Source organism: Pollicipes pollicipes, unplaced genomic scaffold (genome assembly GCF_011947565.3).
Source record: "Pollicipes pollicipes isolate AB1234 unplaced genomic scaffold, Ppol_2.1 Scaffold_7261;HRSCAF=8764_pilon_pilon_pilon, whole genome shotgun sequence".
Taxonomy (NCBI): domain Eukaryota; kingdom Metazoa; phylum Arthropoda; class Thecostraca; order Pollicipedomorpha; family Pollicipedidae; genus Pollicipes; species Pollicipes pollicipes.
The window spans coordinates 57,238,022-57,256,865 of NW_023597054.1; the positions used below are offsets into that span (position 1 = coordinate 57,238,022).

The 18,844-nt window shown below is 51.7% G+C and overlaps 2 protein-coding genes across 10 annotated transcripts; one reads left to right on the forward strand and one right to left on the reverse strand.

Moving 5' to 3' along the window:
• Positions 1-408: 408 nt before the first annotated feature.
• Positions 409-8,107, reverse strand: VhaPPA1-1 (Vacuolar H[+] ATPase PPA1 subunit 1). 2 transcript variants are annotated; one of them, XM_037235971.1, is made up of 8 exons: positions 8,081-8,107; positions 5,660-5,746; positions 4,274-4,322; positions 3,923-4,006; positions 3,227-3,374; positions 2,774-2,909; positions 2,384-2,499; positions 409-951 (listed from the first exon to the last, which is right to left on the reverse strand). In XM_037235971.1, the coding sequence occupies exons 2-8, from the start codon at positions 5,724-5,726 to the stop codon at positions 916-918; spliced, it is 636 nt and encodes a 211-aa protein (XP_037091866.1). In that variant the 5' UTR covers positions 5,727-5,746; positions 8,081-8,107; the 3' UTR covers positions 409-915. The 2 variants fall into 2 exon arrangements, with proteins under 2 accessions (XP_037091866.1, XP_037091865.1); XM_037235970.1 differs by having other exon boundaries at positions 8,014-8,106.
• Positions 8,108-8,651: 544 nt separating this feature from the next.
• On the forward strand, positions 8,652-18,358 carry Rab19 (RAS oncogene family member Rab19). Of its 8 annotated transcripts, none has more exons than XM_037235966.1 (6): positions 8,652-8,670; positions 11,867-12,056; positions 12,348-12,432; positions 13,820-13,918; positions 14,328-14,479; positions 16,371-18,358. In XM_037235966.1, exons 2-6 carry the CDS (start codon positions 11,871-11,873, stop codon positions 16,467-16,469), a joined length of 621 nt encoding a protein of 206 aa, XP_037091861.1. In that variant the 5' UTR covers positions 8,652-8,670; positions 11,867-11,870; the 3' UTR covers positions 16,470-18,358. The 8 variants fall into 8 exon arrangements, with proteins under 8 accessions (XP_037091861.1, XP_037091859.1, XP_037091858.1 ...); XM_037235964.1 differs by having other exon boundaries at positions 8,660-8,695; XM_037235963.1 differs by lacking the exon at positions 8,652-8,670 and adding an exon at positions 8,702-8,805.
• Positions 18,359-18,844: the final 486 nt, after the last annotated feature.

Sequence of the window (18,844 nt, forward strand, 5' to 3'; positions counted from 1 at the left end):
GATGTTTCAACGACACGCGGGGGACCAAATCTTTCAGTGGTGATGTACATATCATAGGACCGCCCGCCCTGCGTACGTGTTTTGTGACAGTGGGCACAAACGGGTTAGCGCGGCGTACCCTGAACCGTGTCATCCCGGCGACGCGCCTCCTGTGCACACGTGTGTCTGTGTATTTAACTGCATTTATTATCACCTTTACGGGATGCCGTGCATGCTGTGGGCGGCAGGTACAGCAGCCCGGTCACACTGCGGCCGCGCATATGCCCAGGAGGCCCCAGCGGCGCACTCCACATGTGGCGATCGTGGACCCCGGTCGCCTGGTCTACCTCACTCGCCGAACCGCGCAGGGCACCACACGCCAGATTTCCACATCCTGTCCCGGCCTGTCCGCCCCGCTCCCAAACCAGATCGTGCGATGCCGATTTATTCAAACGTTACGTTGTTCAAATACAAGCGGGCATTGTTAGCACTGGCGTTCTACCGGTTCGCGTACGACAGACTACTGGAGAGAAGCCAATGCGGAATGTTCAGTGTACATCCATACGCGGCAGATAAATCAAATATGACACGAACATTGATTACACACCTTTCGACCTTTACACATGTACATATATACACCAGCCTGACGACACGAACACCTCGCGGACCCCCGTCCCCATGACGCGACACCCTGCTGCGCGCTCAAATCACGACATAGCTAGCCTTCACTACAGGGCGCGCGGCGACCGGACCGGCCGGAGATAGCACACTGATCCGGGCTCGGCAGGCCAGGCGGGCCGCGGCCCACCCTGGCCGGCGGGGACCGGCGCTGACTGGGGGCGGGGCGGGCCGGCTGGCGCCGCAGAGTCCGTCGGCGGGCCTCTGCCAGTGGCCGGCCGCATCAGCAGGGCTCCGGAGGAGCGCGATGTCAGTCACCTAGACGGCCTGGTCGCCCATTTTCACCTGTGATACCTGCAGTCAAAAAGCGGCGTCACGCTGGAGCCAAGAATGGCGTCACGCTTTGAAGGCAGGTTCCCTGGGAAGATGCCGGCCCGGACGACCGCCCGATCCGTCGTCTCCCGGCCTCCCGGTACATTCACAGCGGTCAGTAGCAGTACAGAAGCCGTCTCTCTAGTAACAGAAACCGTCTCTCACGTAACAGTAGCCGTCTCCCGGTCCAGTTACAACAGTGGTCATCAGCAATACAGCAGCCGTCTCCCGGTCCAGTCACAGCGGTCAGTAGCAGTACAGAAGCCTCTAGTAACAGTAGCCGTCTCCCGGTCCAGTTACAACAGCGGTCATCAGCAGTACAGTAGCCGTCTCCCGGTCCAGTCACAGCCGTCAGTGGCAGTACAGAAGCCGTCCCCCGATACAGTCACAGCCGCCAGCAGCAGTACAGTAGCCGTCTCCCGGTCCAGTCATTGGGGCTTTTACGACGCACTCAGCTGTTAAGGCTATATGGCGCCTCTCACCCTCGCAGGAAGGGCGGGCACCGCGGGGAATCGAACCCCGTACCTCTGGTTTCCCAGACGCGCGGCGGTCAACGCAGACGCGTTAACCACTACGCTACCGGCACCCCTCCCAGTGCGGTCACAGCCGCCAGTAGCAGCGCAGGACCCGTCTCTCTAGTAACAGAAGGCGTCTCCAAGTCCAATCACAGCCGTCAGTAGCAGTACAGAAGCCGTCTCTAGTAACAGTAGCCATCTCGCGGTCCAGTCACAGCCGTCAGTAGCAGTACGGTAGCCACAGCCGTTAGTAGCAGTACGGAAGCCGTCGCTCTAGTAACAGCAGCCGTCTCCCAGTCCAGTCACAGCCGTCAGTAGCAGTACGGTAGCCACAGCCGTAAGTAGCAGTACGGAAGCCGTCGCTCTAGTAACAGCAGCCGTCTCCCGGTCCAGTCACAGCCGTCAGTAGCAGTACGGTAGCCATAGCCGTCAGAAGCAGTACAGTAGCCGACTCTCCAGTAACAGAAGCCATCTCCAAGTCCAGTGACATGGTCCGCCGCGTCACGTAACGCCCTCACTAAGGGCGTTATGTAACCACCTGGCTGGGTCACCCCGTCCGTCTAGCGCCGCTCGCCTTACGCGTCACTGAGACACTGCCGACGGCTCGCAGAGCTGCGTCGAGGTACCGCGCCAATATTAATGACCATATACAGCAGCACTAGCAGTCCCACGGACGCGCGTCAGCGCCATCCTACCTACTTTGGAAGGCTGCGGCCTCCAGCTATTTCATTTTGATGCTGGGCCCACCATAATGCACGGAAAATAAATGAGCTCAATCTTTCAAAACACGGGCGAATCGAGGCGCTCGTATTTGGCGGCCGCCGTCAGCGGAGGTCGTGGTTTCGGCGTCGGGCCCGGTCTCCGCACCAGGTGTGTCGGTCCGGCTGCCGGAGTCCCACCTGTAGGATGCCGACGATCAGGCCGAACAGGCCGATGGCCGAGCCGAAGATCTCCACGATCAGGATGCGGACGAAGAGCGAGGCTTCGGCGGCGTCGGCCAGCGCCGCGCCCGACCCTGCGCCCACGGTCAGCGGTCAACCTTACGGGCGCCAGAACGTTGACGCCCAACGGTGAGCCCGCGGCTGTTGACTGTTCGCGTCCACACGGGCTGGCTGCTTTCTTTGTAGCAGTCACAACGCGTGACACCCGACCCGTCCAACAGCAGGCGACGCAGCATGGCCGGGTGCGTGTGGCGTTCCCTAAACTAGAACCACTGACTTCTCCCTGAACCGTAAGAGCCGAGGCGGGTCTCCACGCTACCTCCGAGGCGCCACGGTGGCATCGCTTACCGACGGTGCCGACACAGATGCCGCAGGCTAGGTTGACGAAGCCGACGGTGACTCCCGACCAGAAGATTAGCTGAGATGAGTACAGGTTGTTCACCAGGATGTCCCCATTTTCGGCAACCTTATTCAGATTGTATTTCTAAGGGCGGAGTGGAAAACGGAGTACGGAGACGGCGGTTAGCAAAACACGGGTCAAAACCCCACAACCAATTTAAGGCCATAATCGTGCCGACGACACGCTACGCTACACACGCTACACAATAGTACTAACCGAATTCTGAGAGCCCCCGTGAGCACGGCGCTTACGAAAATGCATTGATCGGTGTCACAAAAGTGACACACTGTAATGAACTTCCGTGAGCGCATCATCAGCAGAAGCTAATCAAAGGACTGCTGTTCCGACTCCCCAGCATAGTGTTAACAGCCGCCGCTATGTGAGCGCGAACGTCGCCTTACCGAGATCATGCCCGACAGTACGATGGCCACGATCAGGCCGTAGATGGCAACGGCCTCGCAGAAGATGATGGAGACCAAGTTTTTGGTCTTGATGCGAGGTGCACGAACGCCGGCGCCCATCACGGACACGCCCGTCGTGAAGATGCCGCTGAGGGACGGAGGCGACATACCACTGTCAGCTGACAACACACGGCTGGCACGCAGGACAGACAATGGAGCGCCGAGACGACGCTAATCCCTATGATTAAACACAGCACGAGAAGTTGTGGTGATGAAGCTGATTATTGCGATTACAAACAGCACGAGGGGCCTTGGTTGTGAAGCTGATCCTTATGATAAAAGTACCTGGAACACTGCTGGACCACTTTAAATGCCTTCACCACGAATATTCTAGGCACTCATAAATTTTCCCTTATCATCCCACCAATCTGCTCTTGCTCTAAAGCACCGATGTTCTAAAACATCGCCGCTGCCGCCGAACACTTTATGACGCAGATGAATGAAATAGTCTACCGATACACCGTCCACAAAGCTCAAGCAGCCAGAGTACAACCGGCAGTGATAGCAGTGCCTTTTACTGCTGCTGAGAATGGTCAAATGTTAAAACTTAAGTCCATTCCAGCTGCTATAATGCTGCTGGCCGGGTCGCTGCCGCAGTGCAGGACCATCGGTTGTCGGGTCACGGGTCACACTCACAGGGCGCCACCGACCACCGACAGCGACACCGCCAGGCCCACGCCGGTGGCCGCCCACATGTACGGCGACGTGTTGGTCAGGAACCTGCGGCAGCGGTTAACACCGGGTCAGCCGCCGTACGAGTGGGCAACGAAGCGGGTGACCGGGCGGGCTGATATGCCACAAGACAGCTGATGGTCAAGTTGATGTGGTCATGGCAATCCAGAAGCACAACAGCGCCGCATGTAGCCGTTAGAAGAGGCACAGCGCGAGATAATGCAAGTCAGTACGTGACAATGGCACAGTTAATGATCTGCTGCATTTAAATCGCAACCAGTACGGGTAAAGCCGTTTCTGAAAGAACTGACTTACCATCCAAAGTCAATTCGCTCGCCTTGGCCGGTGAGGGTGTAGTATAATGCTGAAAGCACATACAACAGAATGGTTAGCACCACTTCCCTTGGCACTAGGAGAATTTAAAAAAACACATCATATTAGGAAAAACATGTGGGTAAGCACCTGCAAACTGGCATGAGCCAGCACACACAAATGCACATCCTCATCAGCATCAATCCATGTTGAGTGATTTCAATCACCGATGTCAGATACCAACAACTGGAGCAGACAAAGATTTGAAAGGCACTGCATGGTGCATCCAAAAGTAACAGCTACAGCCCATAACAGATCATAAAGCCATTAGACCCATGGTCTGCCAGTAATAATTGACGAGGAAGCATCAAATGCCACCTTCCTTGAAACTGATCCTAAATAAAAGATGCTGTGGATCAAGCCAAGAGAGTAAGGCACAAGAGGGCATATAGGGCACAGGCACATAGTTTTGCTCTGTGCAAGCAGCATCCACATTAAATATTAGTTTTTGTTATGTTTTGGTCACAATCACAGATTTGTTGGTGTTGCTGATTAAAATCAAGCCTGACACTCAATCAGTGTCAGCTAATTTACAAACAATATTTGTGAATCAGCACATGAATGCTTCATCCATAGACTGTGCTGGTCAAATTGTCATGGAAAGTACTTTCTAGTCCACTGATCACACCCACAGGCCTGGGTTACTGAAGGCATTTGAATCCATCAAGTTTGATTTTGGCATGAAGACGAGAAACCTGACAACCCAATCAGCTGGTGTCACTTGTTCCTGCTGCACACAAAGTCTGACTGGTGATGCAATGCTGCTGAAAAAACCTGCCTGATCGAACAACCTAGTTGTCTCTGTCTTGCAATCTGCAAATGGCAATTTTTGAAGGACTTAACTTCTTGCCATTGAAAACAGCATGAATCTGTGATCAGTTGTAGCATGCGTACAAACTTCCAGAAATCATAACACCTGTGACAGGCTACACCATACTAGGGTGCCAATCCAAACACTTCCTCAGAGTTCAAACAAGACTAGAAAAACCTGCCACCGCTCGCAACAAACCTGTCTAACGGGTCATCACCACTGAGGTGAGCCTGCATCACATCAAACTCATCATGCTGATCACACTCATTTACACTTCAGAAAATAAAAGATAAGCTGTATGACTAAGCCAAATCATTGAAATAATATGATTACCCTCATCCAAACATGTGCCTGGGTCCCAAGGCTGGACCAGGATTGCATCAGGTTCCCTGTTAATGGGATCCTGGGTTAAGGCTGCAAGCACATGTCTGAGTTCATGCCATATGTACATACCAATGACAATAAGAATAAAGAGGGACAGCCCCTTATATGTCTGCCTTCATGTAGTGTGGACTTACCAATGACAATAAGCACAAAGAGGTACAGCCCTCCTGCGGAGTACAGATAGCCTCCATAGTATGCCATCCTGCCTTCTGGGTGGTTTGCTGTTGGAAGACCACACAAAAATCATCACCTTGTACAGAACAGCTATGTGGGCATAGCATAACAAAGCTCCCATAAGACAATGCCTGAAATATAAAACCAGTTACAGATCCTCGCTGCATTACATCCCCCTCATCTGTGACAGCATTGTTGGTATGTGTTCCAAGACAGTGCTTGTTAAAGGTAACACATTGATAGTCCACAGACATGCATGTGCTGCATATATGCAGAACATGCACATATCTGTAATGATTTTATGATTAAGTGCAAAATCACTATCCATCAGTGAGCCTTAAAACCCCACTTATCATCATCATATCTTAATGTATATTTCTGAATTATCAAAAATCACTTGAGAAACATCAGTACATTTACTTATTGAGACATGTTCATATAGTTTGACATATTCAAATAAAAGTTTGTTTCAAAGATGGGTAGATGTGAATAAAGCTTTAGGCACTTTTAGAATAAAACTAAATGTGTGACAAGAGTACTTTAGAGCACACCTCACCCAAGACAGCAAAAATAAAATAAAATCCATACTTGCATTATATTTCTTCCACATATCATGATGAATTTATGTTCAATAAATCTATATCTAAGCATAATCTGTTTTAAACATGAACAGAACATTATTGAGTAGCAGCACATCCAGGTAGCAGCACTACGGACCTTGCCTCCCCTTACCAAATGTGTATGTGCACTAATATGCATACACAAGTACTGTTAATGACTAAAAAATAAGGCATACAAACAAAAAAGTAGATTGAAAACATGTGATAGTGTTACATGCCAAGCAATCACTTTGATGTGCCAATGGCCCACACAAATGGGCTTTCAGCACAAATTTGGAGTTGTGCCCTTTCTAATGTGAAATACTGCACAAACTCCTGATCATGGTTAACACAATAAACAGGGATTAGATAGGGTATAGCAAATATACATGGAGCACTCTCTGTCCCCCTGTTCAGCAGGGGACAATGGGTTATAGGGATGTAAGGTAAAACTTGAAACACTGATGGGACATATATAAAATATAGGGGACTGGACCAGTAATGCTACATGTATATATATATATATATATATATATATATATATTACATAATACCTATACATTGATATTACTGGGTTATAAAAATATGACATGCATCACATACTTATATGATAATGATAAGTCAGATAAGATGAAGACATATGGTGCTTTGGTGAGATAAGGTCAAGATACAGGTAGAGAAGTAGGGTTAGGAGAAGAGCAGTGCTAAGCATAAGAGTAGGGGTGGTGGCAAAGCTATGGTAGAGGTAGACAGAGTTACAAGGATAGAGGTAAGGGTATGGTTAGCAGCAGCATTAGGGTTCAGTTCAGTTACTTGGCCTGGTCTATCTTGTTTGGTTTGGTTACAGCCTGGTCTAGTGCACTGAGTTAGCACATGTTGGTCAGCACTGTGGATCAACATGTGGTGCAAGAAATTGGAACAAGTTGATTTCTTTTTACTCAATTATGTTAAGTCATATCATGCATGACCTCATCATTGCAACATTTTCCAGCAGCCAAATAGATTGCCAGAGGCTGGTCTGGTCTTCAAGTCATCTACACAGATGGGCAGCCAGGCATGGTGGCACCCAGCAGTGTCAGTTATGATGAAACAAAAAGGGATAAACATCATCACATAATGAGCATATCAGAGGCAAGCCAATATAACCATACTAAATAAGTCAATAAACCCTTTCAATCTGACTGGTAGGTACAATCTTCAATCACCAAATGTCATTGGTCCTCATATTTGCACTAACAGTGAGACTTATATCTGATGCATGCTCATTAGGTACCACAGCCTCTAGCCCAGAATTCAATAGATGGCTTCATGACAATGCAAGTAACAGTTTCCAACCACTTAGGAATGGGTTTCAAGTACGTATTATTGCTCAGATTCATCATTACATGACAAGCAGAACAACATGAGTGAGAGCCAGAAGTCACACCGAAATGAGTAGCTTCAGATCGTGTGGAATCACAGATGCAAAAGCCCACTTCGCTCATAGGTAACCTACCATGGGGGACAGGTAAGGGAACAGAACGTGTAATCGCTGCTCCCAAATCCCAGCAATATTTAACGTTGATCCTGTCACGGAGTATGCATAGAAACGAGGTTGAATCACGTTTACCATCCAACACCCTCTCCCTGGTCACAGCTGTAGCGAATATTCAGTAGCTGCCCATCGGGAGTACCCACGGGGGCCGACAGCCATTATATGAAAGAGTAGCACGTACCTTAAAGATATAGCGGGTCCCCAAAAATACGGGAATTTCCGTTCGCCCGGCGTACTCCCCCACTCACCCAAGCCCAGCACCCACAGCGCCTTGCGCCCGCTTGGCCCGTGATGAAACTAGGCTGATAGTATGCTACTAGATTTGGAAGGAAATCAATTTTCACAAGGTTCCATTGATACATTTAGTGATAAATGTACCCACTACCACGCCTTTCAAGTCACTCCACTTGATACGCCAATATTCTAATAATCATAAATTCGACTAATGGTTCTTACACCTGGGTATATGTCTGATTATTTTGCACAGCCATCACGCGAGATAAAACGGCTAGATTTTTGAAGCAATGCATCTTATGACTCTGGACCAGTTCGTTCAATAGCCAATACCTCATGTTGAAATTAGAAGCTCTTTCTACCTTTCAGTGTGGTGTAAACATGCTTTCACGGAGAGGATATCTGTAATGATCGATGAAAAAGTACCATACAATAATACATTCTCATTGGTAGTGTAATGTTTTAGAATTTTTCGCGGAACATTCATAACGAACTTATTTAATATGGCAGTGTATGTGGCGCCATTGTGACGTTTATGCTACTTTATTCACATCTGAGTGATGTTGATGTCAACGTTGGCATACCAGCTCTTGCACACGGCCTTGTACGGGCAGGGTCACGAATGAGTGGTGCGCGCCTGTGTTGTTGTCAAAACCTTTTCGGGCGCCTGCGCAAGTGCGGAACAGTCTGGTCGCATTTCATTTGGCCATAATTTGTTGTTTGTTAGGGCGAGTGAGTAGTAAGTAGATATCACACCAGAGATCCAGACTGTGAAAGATACGCGTTGCGCAGAATCTGTCTGGCGTTGCAATGACGTCGTGACAAAAAATTCAGTGTATGCTCGCCTTAAATCTGATCGTCGAGGAGTTGATCGCACGGTCAGCACCAATTTCTGCTTGAAGAGAGCCAATGTTGTCCAGACTTCTGATGTTTTGAATGTAACTTGAGGTAAACATGCCTTTGAAAAATTTTAGCATCAAAATAGTTTAAAAATTTTGTGTCAAAAGTTATGTGTGAGTTAGCTTGACCTGAGTTCCAAGCACAAGGTTTGTCATGCCTTTTCTGAAGGCATCCAATGTGGTGGATGGATTTTGCAGACTGGCTTATCAGTAGCTAACAGTGGATCCAACCAGCCTGCAGGGGGGGAGGGCAGGCAGGCCAGGCATGGAGATATTTTGGTCAGATCTGATCTAGCACCAGCCATTAGAGAGCCACCAACTTCTCTGCTCAGGCAGGGGCAAATGATTTCATGGGCAGGAGTCTCCAAGATTTTCCTGATGATCTCATTTGCACCTGCTGGCTACTAATTACTCATGCTCCTGTGTTAACATGGGCCAGAATTGCACTGAATATACCATGAAACATTTTGCACTGCCATCCAGTGTTTGTACGCTATGTTTGCAAATTCACAGATATGAAAAGATGGAGCAAACATTTTTTTGTAATGCACACATTAAAAGCTCCTGGCTTTTAGAGCTGCCACAGTGACTACTTGCTTACCTGGTGTGGAGTTCTTTGTGGCTAGCTTACCTGTTCAGTGCAAGCCACAGAAGCTCTGTAGAGCTCTGTAAGTAAAAAGTCTTGTTCCTTTAAGCTGCAAAAGCTATGATAAGGCAACCATTCTGTGATTGAGAAATGGTACACATTTTGTCCTTGGTTTGTCCTTGCCTTTTAAATAGATACTCTAAATAGATACTTTTAAATAGATACCTAATAAATAGATAAATAGATGCTTAAATAGATACACCTTTGTTTGCTATGCACTGCATTGTATTTTCCAGTTTTGCCCAATCTGTGTCATAGTTTGATACCTGCTCTAAGGTACCATGAACCACCTTAAATAATGCAAACCATCTTACTCAGAAATTCCTGCTAAAAACTTACCAAATCTGCCTTGAATAAAGATTATTTCCCTCCCCTCCTCCCCCCCCCCAGACCCCATCATAGCATAACTCAAGAATGCTTCCTGAAACACTGTTAATATAAAACTAAGTTAACTTCAGTGCCTTTTCATCTGGCCTGAGTTTGGCACTTGCAGTTCTAAATGCACCAATGTTGCATAGACACCCAGTGCAGTGGATGGATTTTTTTCTAGATTGGATTCCAGTTTTATGAGATCTCTGAGTATCTTAATGTATAGTCATAAATAGGTGTAGACAGATGATCATGTGGCAGATGGAGCCCAAGCTAGATGTTAAAGAATGAGGTTGCACAGAGCTTGTTGCATCAGCCCTGACCCTACAATTTAGTTACAAGATACCTGTCCAAAGGCAGGATTCTGTGGCAAGTGCTGCAGAATCGTGCCTCAAGTGCCGCAGAATCCTGCCTTTTTTCTGTCTGCCACTTCCGTGGCCTTGGGGGAAGATGCTGGACTCCTAATCCAGCGGCACTGGGGCGAGTCCCAGAGTGGGCGCATTGTCTGACCCCACTGAAATGGAAAGGTCAGCTGCCAACTGGCCAGCGTCAACTCAGACGGAGGCGGCCGTGTCGGCCGTGTCGCAGCATTGTGCGGCACTAAAACCCTCTACATTCCTGTCTGGCGAAAGGACGGAGGCAAAATTAGCTGTTGGACTGGATGGCACGCTTGGGTGGTGGGTTCAGGGTACACGCAACAAGCTATGCTTAGCAGGTACTCTGAATGTGAAGTCACCCATACAAACCATTTGGGATAGATTTATAAAAAAGTGTCATGTCACAATGCTCAGCACTGTTTGCCCACTCCCTACCCTCAGCCCAGTCCCATCCCCAGCCCCATCCCCATCCCCATCCCCATCCCCATCCCCAGCCCCAGCCCCAGCCCCAGCCCCAGCCCCAGCCCCAGCCCTAGACCCAGTCCCATCCCCATCCCCAGCCCCAGTCCCAGTCTGTCCCAGTCCCAGTCCCAGTCTCAGTCCCAGTCCCAGTCCCACTCTTTACCCTCAGCCCAGCCCCATTTCCAGCCCTAGTCCCAGTCCCAGTCCCAGTCCTAGTCCCAGTCCCAGTCCCAGTCCCAGTCCCAATCCCAGTCCCAGTCCCAATCCCAGTCCCAATCCCAGTCCCAGTTCCAGCCCCAGTCCTTTTGAAAAGCCTTGAACATACCTCTGTGCAATTTAGAAGTCAATATCTGTTGATCTCCACATATCATGCTTTCTGTCTATCACGCGATGGATCACAGGCAGCCTGTTTCAAAGTGTTATGGAATAGGGATGTTGAGTGTCAGAAGACATTGTCCAAAGAGACCCAATGTGGCAAATCTGAAAAACCATTCAGCCTTACAGAAATTTAACTGAATCTTGCAATAGGACCCCAGCTTTTGCATACCTGCAGCCTAAGCTCTTCATCCTGGCAGGTAGCAATGAAACCCATGATGTGCATGCATTTGCACATGCCCAAATACTAAGCTGATGGTAATAGGTCAGGGCATGAGAAGCTTGGCGCACCGAGAGCTTGTGGACTACGCAGCCTATGAAACAAGGGACAAGTATGCTGTGATGCCTCAGTGTACTTACTCGTTGAGGGAAGATGGAGGAAATGTACTAAAGGCTTCCCTCCCCATCTCTCAATGGAAGGAAAATAACAGTACTGTCTTTGGGCTTGTTTTTCATGCTTAGTCATTGGAGACAATGATTCCATCCACAATTCCACGCACACACACACACACATACACACACTCCCAATGCAGTGGGAATGTCCCAAAAAGGCATGCCGAGACATTGTATGTGCATTGCCATGTAAGTGTAATGTGCGTTGCCATGTGAGCGGACGAGGCTAGTACGGCACGCTCCAGCTCAATACTTACATTTGATTGGCTTGGTTTTCAGAGGCATGGCTCACGCCCAAGAGGAACAGTTTGACTTTTTGTTCAAAGTGGTTTTGATCGGTGACTGTGGCGTCGGGAAGACCTGTCTTGTTACTCGCTTCAAGTCGGGACATTTTGTGGAACGGCATGCCAGCACTATCGGGGTCGACTTTTCAATGAAGACTATCGTGGTAGATAACAAAAAAGTAAAGGTAAGGGTTTTTTTCTCAAAACTGCTGTTAGGAATGTACGATGCGCGTACAAAGAATCATTTTACTCATCCATGGTTGTAACTGTGCGAACCCTGTGACAGTAGACTATGATTGAGTGATGTGCTGGAGCTAGTTGAGGCCAATGTCTTCTAGGCAATGCGTTGCAACTCTGCAGTACCGTGCTTGCTTAATCGCTATTACACCTTCGCTTTTACCTTGTGTAGTCTCTGCATTGTACCACTTTGTTACAAGTGTGTACAGTCGGTTAAGTGTCTTGTTCCCTTTTGATAGCTTCAGATTTGGGACACAGCTGGCCAAGAGAGGTTCCGGACGATTACCCAGAGTTACTACAGATCGGCCCACGGAGTTATAATTGGCAAGTATTGACAACATATCACCATCTGATTTGGTGTGTGCGATAACAATAGTTGATAGATCTCAGAGCTCAGGACAATGCCTCCCCTGTCTAGCTTACAACTGCACCTCACATTTTCCCACCACGTACCTCACCTGCCGCGTTAGATGCTCCCTGTACATGTCTTTCCAAATTATGTTTTGTATTATGTTGTTAAGTCGTAATTCAGGTCAACTTATGCTTAAATGGAGAGATAGGCTGCTGACGTGGTAGGGGTTCAGTTGTTTTTGTTTTGGCAATTTACGATCCGCAGAAACGCTCGGCGATACCCGAGCTCTTTCACAGTAAACTTGATCAATTATGTCACATAGGAATATCGTCGATTTTCAGTCATTTCCGAATAAAGCGATTTATTAAAAAGTATTATTATTCTGTCAAGGGTGTTTCCATCGCTTTTTATCCCCACCTGTCGTGAAAAATCTGTCTTACATTCAAATAACAAGAAAAAGGCGCGGAACGGCCACCTCAACTGACCGCAGGTCCAGGGTAGAGACACTACTCTTTAGAGACACTCCAATAGGTCCAAGTTTGAGACCCTACTGTAAGCACACAGCGATTTCAGAAAATGTGTTGTCACACTCACTCTCTAAATATGTTGTCACTGAAACCCACGTATGCGCACTGTTCGAATGCTGCTTTCAAGACGACATTGAAACGTATGACATTAAATAACAGGGCTTTCAGTGTTTGTGAAGATGCCCTGTGTTGCAGAGGTGCGTTAGGTGTGCCCCTGCCATGGTTCAACCGATGGCATTGTAAATGATCGCCATCATCTTTCGCTGGAACTGCAGGGTGCGTGTATGCAGGATCGTGTGATGGTGCCGGAGGGGAGTGCCGGGGTAATTAAGTGGACATTTCTGAATGGTCAAGTGGCAGTGATGCCAGCTCATATTTTCTTGCATGAAAACAGTTCGGGTTTTGAAAGGGAATCAGAACGAGGTCATCGATTCATGATCTAGGTTGACAGAAACTGACAGATATTCTCAGCACGAAGTGAAGGTGAAAAACAAAAGGGTGCAGAAAATAGATGCTTGTTTTTCTCTTCCCCGGTCTCAAAAAGTTGGATGGGATAGGGCTAGAGGAGTAGGCGTTGGCCTGGCATCCTATTTTCATGTTTTGGCAAGGGTTAGATCCCAGACGCTGCATATTCCTGCTGACATAGTCCTGTCGCTGGCCTGCAGTTTGAGCTGCTGCGATGTTAGCAAGCACTGAAGCCTCACGCGTTGGTGGACTGTATGATTTCGGCGCTCGCCGTTCCGTCCCGCACGCTAGTTGGGAGCCCCGCCCACGTGTGCCGCTGTGGTGGGTGCTGGCCGGCGTCGGTTCTGACCCCGGCCCCGCTGCGCAGTGTACGACGTGACGAAGCGGTCGTCGTTCACGAGCGTGCGCCGCTGGATGGACGAGGTGCGCCGCTACACCACGCCCAACGTGGCCGTCGTGCTGCTCGGTGAGCTGGGCGGCCGGCGGCCGGCGGGACGCAGGCCGGTGCATGGACAGTGCGCGCGGAACCCGATGTGGACGGGGATCAGGCTCTTGGGCTGTATTGTTTGTTAGGCATGGCAATTGAGCGATGCTACGACGGCGTATGCCATCACATACAAGGTATGGTGCCTACATCACGTGCTAGTTGGCACCAGTTGCTTATCATGGCAATTTGAGTGGCGTCCAGCCTGGTGTAGTGTGCGTGCCGCTGTTGTCTCAGCTGCCGCCGACCCGGCACAGTCCGCCGCTGCCAGCTCCATCGGGAGGTTTGCTCGCCTGTGCTTTACGATGGCATACAGGAGGAGGCTTATATGAGACTCGCCTGTGGCATAGCTCATCCGCGGTTTGACGTGCCCTTGCTTTGACGTTGGCAGGCAACAAGTGCGACATGGAGAAGGATGTGCGGAGCGAGGAGACGGAGGCGCTGATGGACAGCTATCCGGAGATATTCGCCTTCATCGAGACGTCGGCGAAGGAGAACCGCAAGATCGACGAGCCGTTCCTGCGGCTGGCCAAGGTCCTGGTGGTAAGTGCTCGGACGGCGGCTGGCGCCCCCCCCCCCCCCCCTCCCCCCGCGGCGGCGCGCCTCTTGCCGCCGCGGTGCTGCTCGAGAGGGGAACGCCGCGGCCGACTGCTGCACGTGCTGGCACTCAGCGGACGCGGACACCTGCCACGTGACTGTGGTCGTCACTCGCCCGTTGGGACGCAGGGCACGGTTTTTGTGCGTACTTGTACGCTGTGTGTAGGCCACTGAGCGTTTGACGCAGCAGTGACGGGACGGTGCTAGTGTCTGTTTCGCACTGGTTGGCATTGCTTTAGTTCTGCGGCAGACGGTCGTCCTGTGCCGCCAACCCACAGTGCCGATGGCGGTGACACTTGCTCCCACCACTCGTGTTTGTGACTGTGGGCCTGCCACGGGGCTGCTCTCCCAGTCCGTAGACCAAGGCGCTGCGGATCCCTGCGTATGGCCGTTCATTGGTCGGAGCGTTTTGGGCTGCCGACGGTCGCTTGTCAATGGGCCCGCCATTGCAGGATCGCGACAGTCGTGACCAGCTGTCGCCGTACTACGTGAGTGTGTGCCGGGGTCGGTGTTTGTGTTCGTTGGCTGTGGTCAGTGACGTCACACGTGGGTGATTTGCGGGCCGCCGTGGGGGTGCGGTCACTGGATGCGGAGCAGTCAAACCCCTGAGCAAAGCTTTAAAGCTGGTTCGGCCTCGTAACGCGAGGCATGAAGTAAATACTCAGGTTTTGTTAGCAAGGAAGAAGAGCCTTTCGCATTTGCTTTTAAAACCGCTGTAGCGACATGGTGGGCATCTGCTGCAGGGCTCAGATGCCTTTCGCTCACGTGTCGTTATGAATGGTGGTCAATTAGCCAACCATGAATTCTTGGGAATAATCCCTTTCTGTTTCAATGGTCGTGCCAGCATACGCTACGCCAGCACTCGTGGGGGCGTGGCGGTCGGGTGGCTGGCGTCTTGGGTTCCCACGCGGGGTCTTGCGTTCGAGTCTCGGTTCTGTCGTGGGTCGGAGCACTAATTGGACATCTCAGTCGCCACCGCCAAAAAATGCCACGACGTGGCCGTGTTCCCCCTGAAAAGCGCGTGTCCTGAACAGGTGACTTGGTCCGAGTCCGCACAGTTCGCAGTCTCGTGCTGTCGTCTCTTCTGCTGCATCTCTCACTGCGAGTTTTCACGTTGGCTTGGCTGCGCACTTTTGGGACTCTGTGGCCGTGATGCTATCTGACCAGGGCTGGAGCTTCAGACCACACCGCTGCATTTCCTGCGATGCGTTGTACTCTGAAACGGACCTTTCCTATCGCTGTATCCGTTAGAGCGTTCCCTTGGTAGCCTCAGCGCAGCGGACTGCTCTGCGCTGTCTGGCTGCTCACCGGACCTGCGTTGGGCTAGCGTGGACCGTCATCTGCTGGGGGCAGCGGCGGATCCAGAGGGCATTGAGACGTGCCCCCCCCCCCCTCCCCGGACCGGAGGGGTGCCAAAGTCCTTCGGGGTCCGTACAACCTTTATTTTCAAGACGCGCTTAAGTTCAGGGGCATCACAAACGGCTCCAAATCTTCAAGTTCAACATGCAAGTTGCATGTTGAACTTGAAGATGGTGATGATGCAACCTAACCTCTAGAAATAAATTGCGGACCATTCCGGTGGGAGACATTGTACCGATGACGAAATGAAAATCTGAAGCTTACGTGCCCGGCATCTTGGACTTTTTGTGTGTGTATGGGGGGGGGGGCAAGTTTCTGGGGCACCAGAATGAAGTGTGGACCCTCCCTGGATGAATTCCTGGGTCCGCCCCTGGCTGGGGGTCGCGTTCACAGCTAGAGCGGCCGCTTCTCTCGGTGCGGCCGCCGTGCGCCCTGCACCTGGGAGTGAATGTGAGTGACACCGGCGTCCCTCCACCAGAGTCAAACCCAGTTCCCGGAGCCGCTGCCATCGACGGCCGAGCCCATCCGGATCGAGGCCGGCCGGCCGGTGGGCGGCGCCGCCTGCTGCCCCCGGTAGGAGCGCGTCGTCTGGCGAGCACGGCGGCCGCCGCGGGCGAGCCGGCTCCGCTGGCGGCGCGCGGCCCGCACGCGTCCGCCACATCGGCGGCACCACTGTCCCGCCCCACGGCCGTTCGCTGTGGAGTGGCCCCTGCTCTGTGGCGGCCGGCCCCCGCCGACGGATCAGCCGCTGCTGTCCGCGAGGCGCCGTCGCTCGCGGCACACCGACCTCTACCACCTGCGCCGCCGCTCTCGGTACACCGACCTCTACCACATGCGCCGCCGCTCTCGGTACACCGACCTCTACCACCTGCGCCGCCGCTCTCGGTACACCGACCTCTACCACCTGCGCCGCCGCTCTCGGTACACCGACCTCTACCACCTGCGCCGCCGCTCTCGGTACACCGACCTCTACCACCTGCGCCGCCGCTCTCGGCACACCGACCTCTACCACCTGCGTCGGGCGGCCGCCGCCTTCAGAGCGATCCCAGCGGCGAGGAGTGGTGTGTGCCATCCGATCTGGCCGGGCAGAGACGAGCCGCCGCCCAGACTGAACTAGCATCACTTCGCGGCGGCCACTGACAGCAGCCTCGCCGCAGGTTCTGCGTCACCCTAGACCCTCAGCGCGCGCTGAGGATATCGCTGCTCCTGCGTTGTGATGGATATCCATGGGAGTGCGTGACGGTATTTGCCGTGGCCGGCAACCAGGCGGGACGAAGAGGCCGGAATGTCTGGAGACCGCTCTGGTATTTTTGTACATTTCCGGGCTGATCTCGATGGGACACGGTGTGTGCGATAGCACGCTTCAAGGTGAACTGACTTAACATTTCTGTCTGTGATTATGAAGTGGGACATTGCTAGAAACCGTAGCCACTGCTGGGCAATGGTGAGCCTCCTTGGGGGGGGGGGGGGGGGCTTTCGCATAACGTTACAGGTGGTCATCTGTCTGTTGGGCCGGCCGGACTGGGTTTACACTTGTATGATTTGCTTGGTTGCAGTGCTTATGGCCAGTGACTACGGAGAGCGACAGGTTCCTGGACCAGCTTTACATATTTACGTTGCTAATGCCAGCTTTACATATTTACGTTACGAGCGTATTGTATTTGTCGTGCGAAGATACTGCCGTGTTGTATGATATGTGTGTATGGTTGTATTGGACGTCACCGGGTGTGAGTCCCTCGTGCATAGTGTGGGCGTGTGCATCAGACGCCCTCCGCTCGGCCTGTGCACTGCCAACCACCGCCAACCATCGCCAACCATCGCCAACCATCGCCAACCGGCCGCGAAGGTCGCGTTATTCACACCTGTGTTGGCTAGTCTGAGGGAAGACGATGGTGGCAATTCTGGGAGCTTTCCACGTCTGGAACGAAGCCCGGCAAGATGCGTTTACGTAATATTTCGACATTTTTGGCAGGCATGTAGAGTGGGTTTGACATGACTCCAGCACCCGCCGTCACGCAGCGTCCTGACCAATGGCAGCTGCCGTGACGCCGCTGTGACGTGCGCCGGCCGCGGGCGGGCCGTCGTCGCCTCGCTCGCTCCGGTGATTCGGCCCATTGGGGTGTCGTGAAGCGCAGGCACCCCGGCGTGGATTGGGCCGGACCGCGCCGTGGCTGTAATGGCATGCGCTGCTGGTTTTTGTCGTGGCGTCGGCTCGCGGCGGGGTTTTCCCCGCTGCCTCCAGTGATGCGGCGGACCCACATGCGCGGCGCTGTTGGCGACCGGGTGTCGCTCTGTCCCGGGCCAGGCTCCTGCCGCTCGAGGTGCCTGAGGCGAATTTGCCTGATGGTAGCGTCATTGGCATTGGCACAGGCCCCAGCTTGTGTCGTCTTGCCATGGTGTGATCACTACGCGGTGTGGTATATTTATTACACTGTCTGGTCTCGTCAATACATGGGCATGCCAACAGACGTCTGGACGCTCAAGGCGATCAGTGTATGTATGCAATGACAACTCATTAGCCGTGCAGCGGTCAATCAGGTCATGTACTTCAGCAGGGATGATTGTATTATCCATAGATAGCACGTGCTTCCTACAAAAATCCACTCATCGCGTGGAAATTACAACAAACGCGGGAATAAGCAACACAAGAGCAATCAAGCAATAACAAACGAGCCAAAGAAATGTCATCCGGTCATAAAGGACCCCTAATTACATAAGCGCTCAACATCCAATGCATTTTCCATCTTTATGCAGAACACAGACCGGCCAAAGCGACTAAGATCTTTATATCATCCAGCGTCTGTGCCGAATATTCTGAGGCCGCGCTCAGGACCGTGCAACCCGAAACACGTCCCGACCGACTCCCTAAACATTCACGATCGACTCGCTGTCGACCCCATGGGTAGTTTTGGCGAGACCGGTGGCCGCGCATGGGTGGCTCGCGCTGCGTGA

What these genes read in the sequence shown, in the direction of transcription:
- VhaPPA1-1 (XM_037235971.1), bottom strand. Translation starts at nt 5,726, where the DNA reads ATGGCATACTATGGAGGCTATCTGTACTCCGCAGGAGGGCTGTACCTC. An exon ending in TACTGTCGGGCATGATCTCG is followed by an intron (nt 2,910 to 3,226) that starts GTAAGGCGACGT and finishes CTCCGCCCTTAG; the next exon opens with AAATACAATCTGAATAAGGT. An exon ending in TGATCGTCGGCATCCTACAG is followed by an intron (nt 952 to 2,383) that starts GTGGGACTCCGG and finishes TTTTGACTGCAG; the next exon opens with GTATCACAGGTGAAAATGGG.
- Rab19 (XM_037235961.1), top strand. Translation starts at nt 8,904, where the DNA reads ATGCTCGCCTTAAATCTGATCGTCGAGGAGTTGATCGCACG. An exon ending in GTCGAGGAGTTGATCGCACG is followed by an intron (nt 8,945 to 11,866) that starts GTCAGCACCAAT and finishes CTTGGTTTTCAG; the next exon opens with AGGCATGGCTCACGCCCAAG. An exon ending in GGCTGGCCAAGGTCCTGGTG is followed by an intron (nt 14,480 to 16,370) that starts GTAAGTGCTCGG and finishes TCCCTCCACCAG; the next exon opens with AGTCAAACCCAGTTCCCGGA.